This window comes from Mustela erminea, chromosome 16, assembly GCF_009829155.1.
Source record: "Mustela erminea isolate mMusErm1 chromosome 16, mMusErm1.Pri, whole genome shotgun sequence".
NCBI lineage: Eukaryota > Metazoa > Chordata > Mammalia > Carnivora > Mustelidae > Mustela > Mustela erminea.
The window spans coordinates 13,898,815-13,919,097 of NC_045629.1; the positions used below are offsets into that span (position 1 = coordinate 13,898,815).

A 20,283-nucleotide genomic window follows, 5' to 3' on the forward strand; every position below is an offset into this window, starting at 1 on the left:
GCATTCACCTTTCCTTAGTGAATTCTTTGTCATTTGCTTTTTCTTTCATTTCCTCTTAAGCCATTAGAGGGTTTTTTTTTAATATGAGGTATTTTCCATATGAAACATATTTCTTGCAATTTTTCCAAATGGTCATTTGTATTTACCCTTTCAGGATATTTTTGCATTTGAAAGTATTTTTATGCATCTGATCTTATTGATCTTTTTTGGGGGGATAATTGTTTCTATTCCTCTTGTGCTCAAAAAAGCTTCTCTATCAGTAAAACATTTCTTTCGTTTTTCTAGTTTATTTTTAAAAATAATTTACTTTTTAATTTAGCTCTTTAATCTCTGTGTAGTCCATTTTGGGGTGATGAGGCTTAATTTAAGCCTGTTCCAAATTGTTCATTTTCTCACTACCATTTGTTAATAAAATAATCCGTGCTTTCCTCCATAGGTCTGTGATACTTTTTTTCTCACTGGTTAAATTTACACACACACACACATACACACACCCGGATCTGTCTCAGAGGTTGCATTATCTCTTTAAAAGGTTCTCTTTTTAAGATTGGTGGTAGTTGGTGGGGGTGGGAAGTGATAGTTCCTGTACTTTTTGTCCCAGAGGTTACAAAATTACAATTCTTGGTATTGGCTTGATGGACCGAGGAAGAACAGCGGTGCGGAGGCACTTAGGACCCAGGGGAAAGCCAGGCTTGGTATAGAAGGACAGAGTCTCCGGCGCACACGCCTCCTACCAAAATCACAGCCCCGTGGAGCCGGGGCTCTCATTCACAGCTTTCTAGAGAAATCTGAGCCCGAACCTGCCAGAATAGGGGATCTCACCCACTCAGCTCAGCAGCGAGGACACCTGCAGAAACACATTCCTAAAGCAAGGCTGAGCGGCTGTGTGAAGGTATTTGTTGCCTTTTTTCTCCCTTCTGTATTTGCAGCGCCTCCCCGCCTTTCCCCCCAGCCCTTGCGATGCCATGGCTGCGGCGTTTCAGCACTTCGGTGCGTGGACAGCTCCCATCTGCAATCCCTCCGCACTCCATCCCTCCCGCACCCCACTTTCCACGCCTTCGCGGTCCATCCTCCTCCTCCCGGCGCCCGCTCAATCTGCGCTCCCTTACACCATCAGCACCCCCATCTCTCCACCATCACCGTCATGATCTCCACCATCACAAGCGCCGTAACTACAGTCAACACAACTGTGTCTTGTCACTTAGACAAAGCCCGAGGTCCGAAGGGTTGAGCAAAAGAACCCAAGTTTTCAGGCACAGGAAGGAAAGTTCAGGTGGACGACACCCTTGAAAACAAAGAGAAGCCTGCTTGAGAGAAAGGGAAAGTGAAGCCAGGATAGAGAGAGACCCAGGGCAGGGGGACAGATGGGGCACTTGCCAGACACCAGCAGTTAGCCAGCTGCCTTTCAGCAGATTAGGGGCTGTTTAGTTCAGGAAATTAACATGGCCTGGGGTATAGTGTTATTCCGGTAAAACAGATATGTAAGCTCAATCCATGTTTCTGGTTTTCCAATGGAGAATCACCAGGAAGCAGGGTGGGGGTGACTGATGACTCATATTCACGCACACGCCAATTTTCCTTCCTAAGCGTTTATTACAGAAACTCTGGAATTAAGTTTTTTACTGAATCGTTTTGTAAAATGAGGACCCGCAAAGATTAACTCTGTGACCAGAGTAAAAATTAAAACGTTGGTGATGATAAGCTAACGAATGTGGCTCTCACTGGAAAGTGCTATTTCTTCAAATGTCTCCTCCTGTCTACTTATTCCAATTTTCCAATCTTAAACCTCTCTTTGAAGCAGAGAAGATAGATCCCTTGCCCAAAAGGCCAAAGTAGTAATGATATTCAGAGCAGATGGCCTGTCTTTGTTCATCACGAGTCAAGGACTGACTCGGATTTGGAAGGCGAGATTTTTGTGTGCTTTCTCAGTAATCAGGCAAAAACACCATTTTCCCATAATAGTAAAGGGTAATAGAGTGCAAAAATTGAAAAGGCATTTTATGTAACTGTGTTCTGTCAGGCTCTGCTTTTAAAGTGCCATCATTTTCTATCTTAGCTGAAGGGAAGTTGGAACATCTTTCAAATATCTTGAAGGTCCAAATCCAAGTCATAGCACCTCTTTAATTTATCCAGGATCATCTGTTTTATAAGGGCTAACAAACAGCAGAAAATAAGTATCTGAGCCTGATAAATAAATAAAAATCTTTCAGCGAGTACCCATTTAATCAATTATTACTGAACAGCAAAGTATTGGGTGGATGATTTTGTTTTTGTTTTGTTTTTTGTTTTGGGGGGTATTTTTTTGCAAATCATTTTTCACAAAATTAACATCTTAATTAAAAATGAGATGGATTTTGTTATATGAGGATGGTGTTAGGTCACATGTCACAATAAAGTTTAAATCAGAGCACAGAAAATCCTCCTTTAAAAATCACTCTTGTACATTTATCCTCCTTTCTTAAAAAGAAAAAGAGTCACTAAAGCAAGTTTGGTCTAAACTGGCTCACTAATTTTTCAAAAATAAAAAATAGTCACAAATAGGTAGCTTCTTAAAGAAGTTTTGAGGGAAAAGTCACACTAAATACTCTTCTGGAATGAGGGATAGTTGCATGTTCTCAAAAGTTACTTACTGCCATTAATTACAAAAACATTGACATAATTCAATTTGTCTCTAAAATTCATTCACTTTTGAACTCAAACTAAGAAGACTAGTGAAAGTATCTGGTGAAATGGATTTTAGAGAAGAAGAAAATTTGTTCATTTATGTACCATCCTTAGACTGGTGATGTCCACCATAAACAGGACCCCTCAAGCCCCAAAGAAACAAGATTCTTTTTTTTTTTAAGATTTTATTTATTTATTTGACACAGAGAGAGAGAGATCACAAGTAGGCAGAGAGGCAGGAAGAGAGAGAGGGGGAGGCAGGCTCCCTGCTGAGCAGAGAGCCTGGTGTGGTGTGGGGCTCGATCCTAGGACCCTGAGATCTTGACCTGAGCTGAAGGCAGAGGCTTAACCCACTGAGCAACCTAGGAGCCCCCAAACAAGATTCTTAATAGCTGTTTACAAACAACGGTTCAACCCAGATAATTTTTTAAAGTGTACATGTTGCCAGCTCTGGCTGCTTCAAACCAGAAACTCAGACCAAGAATCCAGTGTCTCTAGTGCTTCTGTCTTCCTGTGCTGAATACAATTTCCTGAGGTTGGGGAAATCTCAAAACAATACTGCTTTGGTGAGATTTACAGACTCTGGCTCAAAAGTGCTGCCTTTCTCTGATGAAATACTGTGCTGGGCTTATTAATTTTTATACAGTGCTACTATCTTGGCTTCTTCTTTTATTCTTTTCTCTATTAAGGGACATCTTACTTTTTAAATATTTTCAGTAACATAACTTTCTCCTTTTAATAATGGGTTTAAAAATGAACAGAAAACGTGTTTTCCATCAGAGTGGTATCACACGCTTTTGAAGACATGTTCACAGAGAGGCACGATCCTTTTAGAATCATGGAGTGTAAAGCTTGCTAAACTTTTATCTCCCAAAAGGGGGAATCAGGAACTCTTGAGAATTAGTGGTGTTTGCTCTCTTTTGCAAGCTTTACAAAAGGACACCTTATTAACCCTGTGTGTGATGTCCATTCATGAATTTATACACTTCCTCAAAGCAGAGCCATATTTAGTAAAAGGATTCAGAGTTGGATTTTTTCTTCTTTCCTGTTACATGGTGATCGAGACAGAAGGTAACAGAGCAAAAGGAGTATACAAGATATGAGGTTTGGTTGTGTGTCATCTGTCTAGAAATACCCCTCAACATTGCCAAGAGAGGTCATTCCCTACATTATGCCCTTCTCCAAATTTTAATTATTTTGATTACTGTTCATTTTATCCAGATTTACTGGAATAGATTTGTTTCAAGAGAAAACCCACAATGTGAATTTCTTCAAGTCTGCAACCCCCTAACATCGATCCCAAGTGTTATATATCTCCAGAGAGAGCCGTGTTTACTTTCTATCCAAGTTTATGTCAGTTTAAGAGAAGTTAGCTTTCTTTGGTTTGACTTTTCAAGGATGTGGAAATTAACTAGTCACTCCTCCCCCCACCCCCCAAAATACTTTCATTTATTCAGTTAATAAGTTCATTATTCTTCACTACCTCTACTGCCCCTCACAGCCCTTTATCATATCTTCTCTGACCAGGTAACACAATCCTCTCCCCTTTCATGAACATGTTATCACATGACAAGGAGTATCAGAGAAAGTTTTCTGGTAGGAGACTCATTTTCTATAAGCATTTCTTCTTCCTGACTTCTGAGCCAGCAGAATTTTCCCTGTATGTGTTTGAGATGATTGTTCTTGTCTTCTGGACCCTTTTAACCACATCTCTAATTCATAGACACTATGCAAAGCACCTTCCCCCATTTCTTCTCCTTAAAATAACGTCATGTCAATTCAGCTTCTGTTACTGCTCAAATGTTTTACATAAAGTTCAATACCTTTATATATGCCAAGCACATAGTGTATTCAGTGCTCATTCTTCTGTAGTTTGGGATGAAGGGAAATTGTGGGCTTGGAAATGGCAGAGGAGCTCACGTTACAGGTTTTAGAAGTAAGAGAACTCTAGTCGGGTATGTGGCCAAATAAAGCAAAATAAACAAAACATGTGAGATTCTCCTCTTTTTCCTTGTCCCCCTTCTCTTTCTCCCTCTCTTGCCCTTAGCATCTCTTGCTTCCTCCCCCCCTTCCTTTCTTGATTGCTTTTTGTTGACATATAGAGCACACAAGCATGTGTGCAATTAATGAAGTGAACTAATGAGCTTTTATGAGTGCTGGTATCCAAATGGAGTGAGCACCCATTGTTTGTACCCTCCCATTGGGCAGAGTCACGCTGCTGTCCACAGACAGTGTGAGCTGACTTCAGAGATAATGAACCTACCTTCTCAACCCTTTGGAATCACTACAAATCCTCTAGAGCAGGGCTTCCCAAACAGTGCACACACAAACTGCCTGGGTACTGCTGATGCTACTGAGCCACGGAACCCACTATGAGAAACAAAGACAACAGTTTCTTTCTTTCTGAACAGTCCCACCTTAATGTCTGAGTAGTAAAAAACGGCACTCATACTAAAGTAAAGCAAAACCAAGACCACTCTAGGCAATATAGTTGAGCCATCACAGCTGTAGTTGAGTAGAAAGGGATACCAATAACCCCTTCCTTCCCACCTCAGCCAGGCGCACCTTGTTGGGTTCCACCTTCACCTGGCAGTTTTCTTAACTGATCCCTGCAGTTGACGTCATCTGCCCAAGCACATCTGGAAGAAGGGTCCCAGTCCCTTCAGCATGCTGGGGAAAACACTGAGAGGGAAAGAGGGCAAGTGGATTCAGTGGCCATCTTTGGCTGAGCCCTGCCTTTCTCACATCTCTCCAGATCCTCTTCCTCTAAAGAGTCTATTCTTAGAGAAATACCCTCTTCCCTGGATGACAGAAGAGTCGCATGTTTGTATGTTTTTTCCTTCCCCTCCCGCTGATACTCCTAAGAAGCACAACTGAAATTAAATTTTAAATTGGGGCATTGACTGCCAATGACTACTTATGGGGATAGTTTAATAGCATAGAAAAGCATTTTAGTCTAATTTTCTATGTCTCAATAAATTTTTCCCTGTAGATTGTCTTTATTTAGAATACAGTGAGTTATAAGGTAAACACTACTTCAACTAAGTACTTTCCTACCATGAGGAGGCAGAAAAATCCCATGCCTTCCTCGCCAGTTGTCTTTTCCTTCAACTTGTATTATTTGCCCCAAAGCAAGCTAAAAGAATAAAAGTTGTGTAGGTGTTCTAGAACACAGGACACAATCCTCTGTCAAAAAGTCCATCGTCAGAGTTCCAGACGATTCTAATTCTGATCTGGCCTTTATTTTGGGTAGAAGTTCACAGTGTCTCTACTCTGATTAAACTCCTTCCAATTTACTTTTAATCTTTCTTAAGAGCAAGAGCAAATGGGAGCAGATGACAGTGCTTAGCTGCTATTTTAAAGACAGCCAAGGGAATCAACACAATGAATATTTATATGGCAAGGGTAAGCCCTGGGCTAGGACTGAGTTAAAGGTGATGGACATTTGAAGGTGTGCCAGAGGCTAAATTCTGGTCACATTACACTTTCAGATGATTAAAGGCCTCTCCTTTATCCTTCTGGAATTCTCTCCCTGCCCTCGGCATAGCTAGTTTGCATCTGCAAGTTGAGTAATGTTTGATAGAATGCTGATGGATTGGGAACCAATCTGTTACTCACAGGATTTCGAGTCCTTTGCCAGTACTTATGCAGAGAAATCCTACAAGCCCTCATGGTCAATTTCAAATTCATTATTTGGAAAAAACAAAAAAATAAAACAAAACCAAACAAAACAACCTCTTCTGGTTAGCACCATTTAATCTGAGGATTAAATGTTATGTATCACCAGCTGTAAGGGAGCATATCATCTTTCAGGAAAGATTTCAAATACAGTTGTACTTAAAAAAAAAAAAAAGATTTTTGCTCGTTGTGATTTTCAATTTTGGTCTAGATGTATCAGCAACATCTATTTTTATTTCATTCAGTATAAAAATTCCTTTCAGCATTCCTAGGGGAAAAAATATTCAGTTAAAAATTTTGAAGTGACATTTTGGAAAGTTGAAGAGCCATCAGGGTTGACCTAATTCAATATACCTTTAAAATTTGGAGACATAACTTTCACACCTTAATGGAGGAGGTAGTTGATTAGACTTTCATGTGGAAAGTTTTATCCTTCAGATTGATCTTTCATTATTTTTCTTATAAAACAAATACGGCTATAATTTCTCATTTTCTACTGTATTAATTTAAATTTATGTGTACTTAAAATGTTTCTTCTGTGTTACTAGGAACATCTCAAAGCAATACATATTTGAGACATTTCCATTATTTACTGATGTTCTTATATTTCAAACAATATCTAGGCTTTATAGATTTCATCTTTCTGGTCATGACAACATTATACTCTTTCCTCCCCAAATCTGGCCGACTTTACAACATGCTTTAAATGATCTCCCTTAGGACTGGTGGAGTGTAGGTGTGTGCCTGTTGTGTGAATGAGTCATTGGGAGGGCACAGGCATCCAGAGTGGTGTAGAGAAAGGACCTAAGCTGAGAAGCCGGGCGAGGTCATTGACAGAACATGGGCCTTAGATCAGGGAGGTTGTGGTGTCAATCTTCATTCTTCTAGCTATAATTAATCTATCTAAATCTCAGATTTATCCTTTCATCTAATAAATACCCAACTTTAAAGGTGGGTGTGGAGATTAGATCGTAGAACAACAAAGCTTTAGGTACATAATAAACGCTCAGTGAATATTTATTTTTTCCCCCAATTTTTAACATTAGTTTATTTCTGACTTTAAGACAAGTGCTTTGTTGTTCTAAGACTCAATCTCTTTTAACCTGGAACCATAAAACTATGATCAACAAGATCACAGTAAGTGTAAGATGGAGTTTTTATTTCCAAAACACTTTTACCTACATCATTTCACATGATCCTCAGTATCTCCCAGGAAATCCTTCTTCTTCCTACCTATTGCAGGATCATGTAACAATGAGGAAAGATAATTGGTGTAAAAGGCTTTGAAGTAATACATACTCACCTACATATTCTGTAGACAAGGTGCGGTTATTATTAGTCTGATTGTTTCCCACTATATTTAATGTGAGTTTTTGAAGACAATGAAATAAATGCAAGTAACATATTATAAAATAACTGAAGTCAATTTCATTTGGATTATTGTACTTTCTAAAATGATTTTTCTGCATAGATTCCTTAGTTCATAAATACTACGATGTATGTTTTATAGGTGTGTGTGTATGTGTGTGTACAAATTCACCTTTTTAAGACTGAATTTTTTTTCAGATTTATTTATTTGTATGACAGAGAGAGAGAGCCTGCAGGAGTGGGGTGGGGGAGGGGCAAAGGGAAAGAATCTCAAGCAGACTCCCCACTGAGTATGAAGCCTGATATGAGGCTTGATCTCACAACGCTGAGATCATGGCTTGAGCCAAAATAAAGACTCAGATGCTTAACTGACGGAGCCACCTTGGAGCCCCATAACTGAATTTTGTATAAGGAAATATACAAATAGATTTCTTCTAGGGGCACCTGGGGAGCTCAGATGGTTAAATATCTGCCTTAGGCTCAGGTCATGATCCCAGGATCCTGGGATTTAGACCCCCATTGGGCTCTCTGCTTGGTGGGGAGCTTGCTTCTCCCTCTCTTGCTCTCCCTGCTTGTGCCCTATTGCTCTCTCTGTCAAATAAATAAATAAAATTTTTTAAAAAAATTTCTTCTAATGGAAACTTGAGATGAACTGGGAATCGTAAATCTATAGATACCATGATTTTAAATATCATGATATGAAGACTCTTCTTTCCTCTCTATCATACAAAATAGTATTACTACTTAAATTTCTAGTTCATTAGAAAAAGCATGCATTTAAAGTAGAAGGTAGCTTCTGCCTTGGGTGCCCCAGAGGGTGTGGTAAGTTACTCTCCATGTATATGTAACAATGTTTAAATAACGAATCACTTGTACCCAAACAGCAATGGGAAAGATGATTTCTGAGGCTCACATGAATCTGCCTAACATGCTTTTTTTTATTATCAAGCACATTTCGGTGCCCAAATCATGCTTGGCACTCTGCTAGGCATGGCAAAGTATCAATCCTTCAAAGAGAATGGCAGGATCTTTGATCGGCATTTTAGCCAAAGGAAGATATGCAAAGGAAAGTGAACATTTCTAACAGCTGGAAAAGGCATAGACAGCTAGATTTTTAAATAGTTTCAATCCTCTTCTGAGGAAGAATCAGAGACAAGACTGGACGTCTGTATGGTGTGGTATTACGGTACCTAAGAATATCTGTGAACTCCTTCAGCATGTTTAGGTTTATGGAATGGTAAATCTTGAAGGAATTTTAGTAAAGGACAGTAAGTTTCTGAGAGGAAAGATGACTTGCTGAAGGTCACATAGCTCTTACGTAGTAAATACTAGAGCCTCTTTACTGCACCTAAGGGGCAGAAAAGCACAGTAGGAAAGAGCATGGGACCGGAGAAAGATTACTTGGTCTTGAATCCAATTTTTCTGGTTAGCAGTTATGCAACCCTGGGAAACTCATTTAACCATTTTATGCCTCAGTCTCCTCATCTGAAAAATGGGGACAATAATACACTCATTTCATACAGTTGTTCTAAAGATCAAATAATGTAATATATTAATAGAGAATAGGTAAGTGCCTGGAACATAGTAAGTATACTTATAAATATGATAAAGTAAAGCTATTATTATTATTCATTCCACTGGACAGAAAACCACTCCTACTTCTTCATGTGATACCAATGCCAGTGTATCTTTTCATACTTAGTTGACCAGTTCAAAAAAGTTGAGTGAGAACCAAATCCTTCCCATGAACAAAGGATGGCAGTCAAGTAAGAACACCACATCCTGGAGAACACTCTTAAATGGCACAGCATTTTGAGCCACAAATATTAACAATTAAAGTTGTTATTTAAATAGCAGATGATTCAGACTTCGGAAGCGCAGTAGTTGCCTTTAATGGAAAATATCTATTTTATCTCAAGTGATCCTGGCTTGGGTGTTCTCCCCAGAAGCTTCTACCGTACGCCGAGGATAGAATAAAGATGTAAAACTGAAGCAAATTTATTTCTATATTATAGATTGGAAGCATAACTATGTGTGGAGGTGGTCATGAAAAATGCAATCTCAGCTCTCCCCTTGAACCTGTAGTAATTTATTTCAGAAACATTATGGAGTTCCCTGAACTGTAAGGTGTGTAACTTTAAATCTTCTGAAGGGGACAAGCTGTTGCTATGACTGGTGCTCTGAGCATCCTGTACCGTGGCTAGGAACTGTGAATATCACCCAGCCTGCTTCAGGGAAGCAATGATCTGAAGTACAGTGTGCCTAGGCTGAATTCTCCTGGGCAATTAAAAGTCAGCTGCAACACCATCATTTAAGGAAAATGGTTCAGAGGCACCCAACAGCAGGGGAAACCACTCACTCATTGAAATAATGTTTTGGTTACTTTCTTTATTCATTTATTCTCTCTGTTCTTATTGGGCACCTGTGTGGTAGACACTGTTGTAGGCATTGAGGGTAGACAGTGAACACAGCCAAGTTGCTCCACTCATGGGCTGACACTCTTTGTGTCAGGCACTGTCTTGGGGAGGCACAGGTGAGTGAGATCCTGCAATTCTCAGCAAGGACTTTAGAGTAAAGAGGGAGAGAGGGACATGGCAATGACATGATGTGGTTGGGGCTGTGGGACTGCCAGTGACCTGGGAGGTCAGGGAGGGTTTCCTAGAGAAAATGGTGTCCAGATGCATCCTGAAGGGTGAAGAAGAATTCATCAGAGGTCATGCTTTGTCAAGGCCCACAGAAGTGAGGAGAAACTTCACGTGGCTGAGTATGGCTGGTGAATCTGGAAAGAGATAAGGACAAAATGATGAGGAGTCTTGGAAACGTTATTACATGGTTTTATACTTCATTCTGGGACAACTGGCAGGTATTGGTCAATGTCCATCGAGGAATGGCATGAGCAGATTTCAAGTAGAATCCAGAGAATGCGGGGGGAGAAGGGCAAGGTTGGAGGCTGGGGCACCATAGAGAGGATGTTACAGGGCTAAACAGACAAAGACGGATATGACCCAGAAAAAGACAGGAAAAATGGATGGAAAAAAACAGGCAGATTTAAGAAATATTATGGAACTAATTGTCTGGAAGTGGGTAGAAGGGAGAGAGTCAGATAATAGTAGATTCCCGGGTTTCTAGAATGGGAAATGGCACAGAAGATGTCAGTCACTAAGAGATGGAGGTGGAGGAGTGAGCTCAGGATGAGGAAGGAGGAGTTGTTCAGGCTTAAGCACATGGAATGTGTGGTGTCCAGAGGACATCTCTGTGGGGTTGTTGAGAAGGTGGTTGAATGTGTAGCCTGGAGACCAGGAGAGAGCCATACAGAGAAGTCATATTACATGTAGGTGGTCAAACCACGGGGCAGGATCCTGGAAACACTATACTCAAGTGTTCACAGAAAGAGAAGACAGAACAAGGGTCGGCAAGGCTGAGAGAAGAATCAGGGTGTCTGGAGTCCGAGAAAAAAAGAATGGGAGAATGCTGGAGAGAGTTTTAAGAAGGATGAAGTCATCAGTATCAAATACTGATAGAATTCACTCGTAAAGAGGACTGAAATTTGTCTATTGGATGTAGGAACAAAAAGATCATTCTCTAGTAGGGTGACCATCTGTCTGGGTTTGCTGAGATTTGTCCCAGTTTATGGCTATTGTTCTAGCATTATTATTATTGTAAGTGCCCCCTCGTGTTTAAATTTGGATGGTAAATTATATGATCATTCTGCTCAAGTGGTTGGTGGGAGCCGTGAAGACGTTGCTGTCGGTGTGGGGATGAATTAGAAGAGGAGACATCAAACACAGGAACTTTCTGAAGGGGTTTGGTAAGGCTACTACATAGGGACATTTAACATCAGATGAACATCGAGCTAGAAGGATTCGGAAGTTTCTTCCAATCCTGGGAATAGTTCGTAGCATTATTTTCCATTTACCATTCTAAGTCCTTAAAATTAGTGAAAATGAAGACTTTGTTTTATTTCTCATTTTCACATGTTACAGAACTAAATGCTGTTTTCTTACAAGTTATTTTACAAAGCCAACATTTTATCTGTAAAATTTGTCTTATTTCATTATCTTGAAGATGAATACATCCAGTTACCTGAACTGTTCTTCAGCTCCTCCATATCACAGTATAAAGCAGAAACGTGTGAGTTGATTGTCCTAAATTAGGCAGAAGAATCAGTTTTGTCTTTTAAATTATTTTGTATGACTGGGACGCCTGGGTGGCTCAGTTGATTGGACGACTGCCTTCGGCTCAGGTTGTGATCCTGGAGTCCCGGGATCGAGTCCCGCGTCGGGCTCCCAGCTCCATGGGGAGTCTGCTTCTCCCTCTGACCTTCTCCTCGCTCATGTTCTCTCTCACTGTCTCTGTCTCAAATAAATAAATAAAATCTTAAATTATTTTGTATGATAAAAAAGTACCAATAATAATTAGTTTGGGTATAAATATTCTGCCTCTCATTGTAAATACTGTAGACCTGGGGAAAAAAACACATGCCTTCAAGTTCATTTACACCTTATATGTCTTCTGATTTTTGCAACTTCTGGGTTACAACAAACAGATGTCTGAGGGCATTTATATTTAAAATGAGAAAGATGTAAATAATAGGGGTGTTCCTCTGTAAAAGGAGGTGTAGAAGTCAAAAGAGATGTATCTGAGGAGATTCAGTCATTATCATAAGTAAAACGATAGCTCAGAACAACAAGAAAATCATAAAAAATGGGAGCAGGGAGTCCTCCTGGGTTTCAAGTCCCTTTGCCTTTCCTGCGGAAGAGTAACAAAGGCAAACAATAAAGCTGCTCGTAATGTCCACACGTGAGCATTCTTTCTCACTGCCACTGAATCTGATTATGGAAGGTCAGGTTTCCAGCCAAAAGGCGGCCACCCTCCCCTTTCCCCCCAGGCCATTGTTAGTTCAGTTTTGAGTAATTAGGTACCTGTGGGGTTAGGTTAGAGTGACCTTTAACAGTCCCTTTTTTATTGTTGGGATGCAAACGACTGCCTTTTAAAAAGGTAGGGGGGAGGGCACATTTCTGTGAAAGGTACTTCCGATTGAGAAAAGAGGCTAATGGGGAGCAATAAATTGTACAGCAGCCATAATTTCTAGGACCGTGAATAGCCCCATAAAACAGGCTGCCGCAGAGGGGGGATCTTTCTCTCTTCGTACCGTTTCTGAGAGTAATTAATGGAAGAGCCATCTATTAACTAATCTGACCGTATGCTATTATGTTAACCAGTCAGTGTAACTAAGAAGTTCCCAAACATCTTTCAAAAATTCACGTATGATGCATTCAGGATATGAAGGATAAAATTCTGCCAATTACACGATTTTATTTATTTTTTATTTTTATTTATTTATTTATTTTTAAAATTTTTTTTAAAAGATTTTATTTACTTATTTGACAGAGAGAGAGAGACAGCAAGAGAGGGAATACAAGCAGGGGAAGTGGAAGAGGAAGCAGCAGACCTCCCGCTGAGCAGGGAGCCCCATGTGGGGCTGATCCCAGGGCTCTGGGATCATGACCTGACCCTAAGGCAGATGCCCAAAGACTGAGCCACCCAGGAACCCCAATTATACCATGTACCCTTCATTCTTTGGAGACCTTGTCTAGTCAAACCCCAGCACAATACTGATTTTCTATCTCAGCTGCAATTAATTTGCCTAGATGTTGTATCGTCACTGTTTCATCTCTCTTGTGTGCATTTGTTTTGCAGTAAGGAATGGTCTCAGAGTTGCTTCTTTTTTGGATGGCCCCCGCCACATAAGACCTGAATGTCCTACTGCTCTCCAAAAACAGAAAGAAGACCATCTATTTGTCTGCTTTGGTGGCAACTTGGTAGTAACGAAACTGTTGAATGGGCCCCGATTTCGGCAGACCATCAGGTGAATGGGACCAGTCTCCATTCTTCCAAAATATCAGAAATTAAGCACGTGGAAAGGAGATTCGGCCAAGATGACCCATTTACAGGCCGGACTCAGTCCAGAGACTATAGAGAAAGCTCGCCTGGAACTGAATGAGAACCCAGATGTCTTACATCAGGATATCCAGCAAGTCAGGGACATGATCATCACCAGGCCTGACATTGGGTTTTTACGTACAGATGATGCCTTCATCCTGAGATTTCTCCGAGCCAGGAAGTTTCACCAAGCAGATGCCTTCAGACTCCTGGCCCAGTACTTTCAGTACCGTCAGCTCAACCTGGACATGTTCAAAAACTTCAAGGCTGATGACCCTGGCATTAAGAGGGCTCTCATCGACGGGTTCCCTGGAGTGCTGGAAAACCGTGATCACTATGGCAGGAAGATTCTTCTGCTCTTTGCCGCCAACTGGGATCAGAGTAGGTAAATGTAGATAGTGTCTTTACTTGGTTTTTCCTTTTCGTAAGCATCCTCAATGCATGTTTGGGGCTGTATGGCGTTTGTTTTTAAAAAATGCAAAAAATGTGTGACGTGGGGGCTTTATTTAAAAAAAAAATATATATATATATATATTCATTTCACCAGGCCACAAAAGATGATTTAAGGCCGCAAGATTACTCGTCATCAAAAGACAATTCTGGATTCACGACTGTGGTTTGGAACAATAGAATCATAGTGTTAGAATTGTAAGACACCTTAGAAATCATTATTCTATTCATCAGAGCGGGTCATTTATTTTAATAAAGTTGAAAGCTGGTCTTCTAGAAGAACCATATATTCTGTCTTTCGTGTTCTCATCTTTAACAACCAAAACAACAAAAATGGATTCAGTAGATGGTTTTAAATCAAATGTTTTCAACACATAAATAATTTCTTGGCTCCTCTCCATGACTTTAATATCCTATATTTCTTCTGAGTGCCAGAAATGCATCTCTCCCTGAAAACCCTATAAAAACCCCGAACTCAGCATGTCTCAAACTGAACGCACCATCTTCCATACTCTCCCTGCCTTTTCATCTATCCAGTCCCTCCATCCAGAAACCTGAGTGACATCCTGAACTGCTTCTTGCCTTTGCTCTTCACATCCAATTCATTGCCAAGCCCCACCCCTTTCTTCTTAAGAACATCTCAAATCTCGTCACCTCTCTTTGCAACCATTGTTACTGCCTCGATGGAGAGCCTTATCATTTCTCACTTGAATTCCTACAACAGACTCTTACCTAGCATCCCTCCTCTGATCTGCTCTCTTCTGAGCCATTTGGGTCTACATTTTGGAGTGACCCTTCCAACCTTCTGCAATGTCACTCTGCTGATTAAGATTCTTCAGTGACCTGGAAGGCCTTCAGAGCAAAGTAAGGCCCTTTATGACTTGCCTCGTACCTCTCCTGCTATGTGTTACCCTTTGCCCTTCCTGATAATCTGGTCCAGCTGGAAGGAAGTATAAGCCTTGCTTTGAGTAACTGACGTTTTCCGTGTCTCTAAGCCTTTGGACTTGCCTCATCAGGCACCGAAAGGAGAGCCCAGCCACTTCTTACCCCAGTTCCAACCATCCTGGACACGGTCTGTCTACTGATTCATACTCATCTCTATGCTTCTTTTCTGTAGAGTTTTTCTCCATCCCTCCCCCCAACCCTTCTCAGTTAGGTGCCCTTCCTTTGTTCATATTTCTGCTAAAGCATTTGTAATAGGAGAATACATTGTTATTACAGCTATTATTTTGGAATATTTATGTCATATACTCTACTGAGCATTTATATATATTGTCTCATTTAACCCAATGACGACTTTTCATGAAAGATAATACTGTTATCCCTATGTCACATTTGATGACACAGACTTTGATAAATTAAGTCAGTCACTCAGTATCACATAACTGGTGAAACACAGAGTGGGCATGAAGCGCTGGTAGTCTGACCTGAGAGTTGTCTTAACAGGACTTCACTGTAATCGTGTGTTTACTTGTATACTCTTCATTAGGCCTCCTCCCAAGGCTGCAAGTTCCCTGAGGGCAGGAAACTGCCCTTCCCCCTCCCCCTTTTTTTTTCATGTTTATCTCTTTGGCACATGGCATGATATCCAGTAAATCTGAGTGAGAAAGAAAGAATGAATCAAGCTCCTGTGACTTTAGTCTTCACAGAAATATCATCACGGGTTATGGGGCGCCTGGGTGGCTCAGTGGGTGAAAGCCTCTGTTTTCTGCTCAGGTCATGATCTCAGTGTCCTGGGATCGAGCCCCACATCAGGCTCTCTGCTCAGCGGGGAGCCTGCTTCCTCCTCTCTCTCTGCCTGCCTCTCGGCCTACTTGTGATCTCTGTCTGTCAAATAAATAAATAAAATCTTAAAAAAAAAAACTTAAAAAAAAAAGAAAAAGAAATATCATCATGGGAATGTTTATGGTCCCTGGGGAGACACAGGTTTAACTTAAAATATATCAAAGAATCCCTCCCTAATAACTAAAAGGAATTTCTAGGATGGCCCTTTATTACTTCATATCATTCCTCCTCCTCCTCCTAAAAATGATAATATTGTAAGACACCTTTGAACCACTGGCTATTTTCTGGTTGGGAGGCTGGCATCAGGCAACTTAATCCTGAAGATGTATTGCAGGGTTTTAACACTATCGGTCTAGAGCTTGGTCAGCTCTGCACCCTGGGCCCAAATGCCTTTCTCGTTTCTGCTCTGTTAACACAAGGTCCCCTGCCAGCACATCGACTGACCACAGGAGAATTCCTTCTGAGACACACACACGCCCATCGACTCAGGGCATCAGACTTATACCCGAGGAAACAGCCATCCTTTGGACAATGGCACGATAACATTTTGGCATTTGGAACAGGCCAATTTTGATGATTCCGGAGAACAATCATACTGTCTCCATTTGCTCTTAGTTGTAAGTGTTCTAGACCTTCCATCTGCTAAGACACTAAGTAGTGATTTATACATAAAAAAAAAAAAAATCATGGCAAAATATCTTATTTTGTATCAGTGATTGGCCCGAATGTATCTCAAAATGTGTTAACAAGTAATAACAAATACTGATAGTAAGAAGAAGCGAAGCTCCAGGACAATAACCCAAATGTTTGTAATTATGATAACCTTGAATGAGTTACAGTTCTCTGTTCCTTAGTTTCCTCAAGTGTAAAGTAAGAAGCTCCAGCTAGGTAATCCCTGAGACACCTCTGCTCTAATGGCCCATGACTGTAAAGCTCATTCAGCCTGATCCTATGGATGGATGGAAAGAGATTTTAAAATTCACTTTATAGCTGTCTAACTCACTAGGCTTTTCGAAGTAACCTTTCTCTCTTTCTCTCACCCTCCCACTCTCTCCCACACCCCACAAAGGCTGAGTCTTGAGGCATTTTTTTTTTCTCCAAACTATACAGTACTATTTGTTCCAAATCTTTTGGTTTCAACAGGGAGGTAAAAGATCAGGCTCTCCCATTGATAGCCAAAGATCCTTAGAAGCAAACAAACCTCAGTTTGAACCCAGGGACTATCACATGCTTTCCTGGTTATATGATCTGGGACCAGCAATTTCTTTGAGACTCAGTTTTCTCATCTGTAAGGTGGGGATGAGGGTCATCTAGCTAATAATGCAGTTGGGAGGATGGAATGACAAAATGCACTTGAAGAGCACAACTCATTGTTTGGCACACGGTAAGCACTCAATAGATATTAGCTAGTATTATTAGTAATATTATAAAACACCCCCTACAAAAAATAATCAACCATGGATGGTAGATAGATAAAGATAGGTGTACAATACCTAAAAACGAAAATGGGCCAGTGGGTGCGGTCTGCCTGCACACCCATCCTAATTACTTCTTTGTTTTCTCCCCGAACATTTCCCCGGTCACACAGACCCAGCCTAAATGGGGCCCGAAAGGCCCGGAAGAGTTGGCACAGCTTTGCAAAATGATTACTTCACTCTCATTGGGCACCTAAGATGACTGGAAAGCGATTTGCATGTCTCATATGAAAGGTTTACGGAGATTAAAATGGTTATTAATATTTATTAAAACTATGTAAATCTCATTCATCTAAACCCAGACAGCATGAACAAAAGGGCAGAGCGGTGAGCGATAGGAAACGCTGTCCTCCAGACACATGAGGGGGGCTCTGTGGGCCTGGGTTCGGTGCCAGCTGAAGGGCCGGTGTGCCGGGCTCCCGGAGCATGATCCGGCCTCCCCCAGAAATCGGGCCTCAGTGGAGGGCTCTGTGGCTTCTATACTTCCTGAGACGGCCAGGCTGCGCTGAAATGAGTTAGAGGAAATCAGCGCTCACCTAGTTATTCCTAAAATGATGCTGGCACTTTCTGGGCTAGCAGAATTTACGTTTCAGCTCACCAGCGAGGTGCCTACTGGAGACACAGGGGAGGACCACCCCCGCTCCCTGAGCCCTTGGCCCTTTCTTACCTAAACTCAGTTTGCCCCCTACGAGCTGATAAAAAAGAAATCCATTTCTCGTTTCTTTCTGGTTCGCGTACTTGTACCTGGTCCTCCAGCCCATACGCAGCTGAAGAAGAGTAAAGCTTGGTTAAGTTATTTGACTTTCTGGAGTCTCCATTTCACTAGGTGGAAACAGATGTACTATCTGGCATGTGGAGCTGTTACAAGGATTAACCCCAATTGCCCTACTTGATGGTGTCTGAAAGGCGTAATGGAGCGGTGATTAAATGCACCCAGAAACTCCGAAGCCAGACAGCCAGCTTCATAGCCCAGTTGCTTTCTCACTAGCCCTGGGCTATCCTGAGCAAGTTGCTTAGTTCCTTATTACCCTGTTTCTCACCTGGGGTGATGATGAATATAGGTTAAAACTAGTTGGTGTCTAAAAACCAACAAATGGCAGTTTTTTCTTAAAAAAAAAAAAAAAATTCCAATCAGGCAAATTATCTAGGATACTGAGTCACAAGATGTACTTTCCAAATCCAAATGGTAGGATTTGAACCATGACCAAGTTTCCTCCACCTTGAAAAGTACAAAAAAAAAAAAAAAAAAAAAGCAACAGAGACCCCAAGCCACCATGCTTCAAAGGGCTCTTGGGTAACTCAGCTGTGGCCAGGAGGCTCTGAGAAATCATCTGGCCTTAGCAGGCTTATAGTCTCAGGCTATAAGGCATTTGGGAAGGAGTATCCAGACAATAAAAACCCCACAATAGACTACAATAGTATCCTGTAGGGCCCGGTGTAGACCAGCTTGTCCCCAACTACTTAAATGGGAGGAAAAACAGTTGGAAAGACATTGAACGTAATAATATATAAAATAACAGTGGATATTCTTTGGTCAGTGTATTATTGGTTTCTCACAATTAAAAAGCTCAGAAATTAACAACCAGTTTGAAGACTAGTTGGTTTTTGCAGGAAGCTGGGGCACCAGAAGGAAAAGCTGAGTAAGGGCAATTCAGTAGAGCGAAAAGGGGGCCAATGGACAGCTTGATCACTACCTTCAGGTATATAGAGTTCTTACAAGAAGGCAGTGAATCTTGTAGTCTCTCTTTCCCCACAAGGGCCAGAGGTTTGGACTAAAGAGCGACCTACTGGTTGGAAGGTTAGGGGGCCAAGCTTTCAGCACAAGGGTGAGGGTCTAGAGCATTTCCCTGGGGTGTAAAATTTAAAGGGGGCACCAAAGCACTCCAAAAGAAATATTTTTTCCAAAAAAAGTTTTTAAATCAAAATTAATACAAAAAGTACATCATGAACAAAATGTCAAAATTTTAAAGAAGGCAGGATAAGGGACACCTGGGTGGCTCAGAGGGTTAAAGCCTCTGCCTTCGGCTCAGGTCATGATCCCAGGGTTCTGGGATCAAGCCCCACATCGGGCTCTCTGCTCAGTGGGGAGCCTGCTTCCTCCTCTCTCTCTGCCTGCCTCTCTGCCTACTTGCGATCTGTATCTGTCAAATAAATAAATAAAATTTAAAAAAAAAAAAAAGAAGGAAGGATAAGAGCATTGATTTTTTTTTTTTTTTCCCCTTGTGCCTCAGGCTCCAATATGGCTTGGCAATATTAGCACTGCTTGGGCTAATCAGATTTCAGAAGAGAAAATCCATAAGTTGGCTCCTGATCAATTATATTATAGTACGTAATACTGAATACCTATATACTCTAACAATTGCACAGAACCTTATGGTTCCCAAGCATTTCCATGTACATTTTCTGATTTAATGCTCATTAACCATTTGGAGAGTATCACTAAGGGACAGATGACAAAGAAGTGGTTTGAGGAGGAGAAGATACTTTCTAATCAAGGAACTAAATGACTCATCAATGGAAAAACTTAGACTCAGAGCTTCTAATTCCAAGCTCCAAAGACATCTGGAGCCAATTGTTCAGCCCCTGAGTGATTAGATATTTCAGAACATCCACGCAGCTTTTGAAAGGCTGTGAGTAGATTTCCTGGTGGTGGACGTGTGTGTGGATGAGTGCAGTGAGTCACAGTGGGTGGGGATCTGAGGTTGAGTGGCACTGATTCTCAAAAGGGGCACAATGGGTATTTGGAGCTATTCAGTTTTTAATGCATATGACTGTAAACATGGAGGAATGTTTAGTATCCCCTCTCCCAGGCACCGGGGCAATTGAAAAGGCCACCTTCACATTTCCAAAGCCCTTGGGGGTAGCTGGAGTCCACTTTGAGAACCCCTGAAGGAAAGTTCTAGAAATGTTCTAAAACCAG

At 41.1% G+C, this 20,283-nt stretch overlaps 1 protein-coding gene across 2 annotated transcripts in view; it reads left to right on the forward strand.

Annotated features, from left to right (window-relative positions):
• The first annotated feature begins 711 nt into the window (after positions 1 to 711).
• CLVS1 (clavesin 1) overlaps positions 712 to 20,283 on the forward strand; it is a 179,900-nt gene continuing 160,328 nt past the window's right edge. For both annotated transcript variants that reach the window (XM_032316770.1, XM_032316771.1), the window contains exons 1-2: positions 712 to 892; positions 13,411 to 14,038. In XM_032316770.1, coding sequence (XP_032172661.1) covers positions 13,584 to 14,038 — 455 coding nt within the window. In that variant the 5' untranslated portion in view covers positions 712 to 892; positions 13,411 to 13,583. The remainder of the gene's footprint in view (positions 893 to 13,410; positions 14,039 to 20,283) is intronic.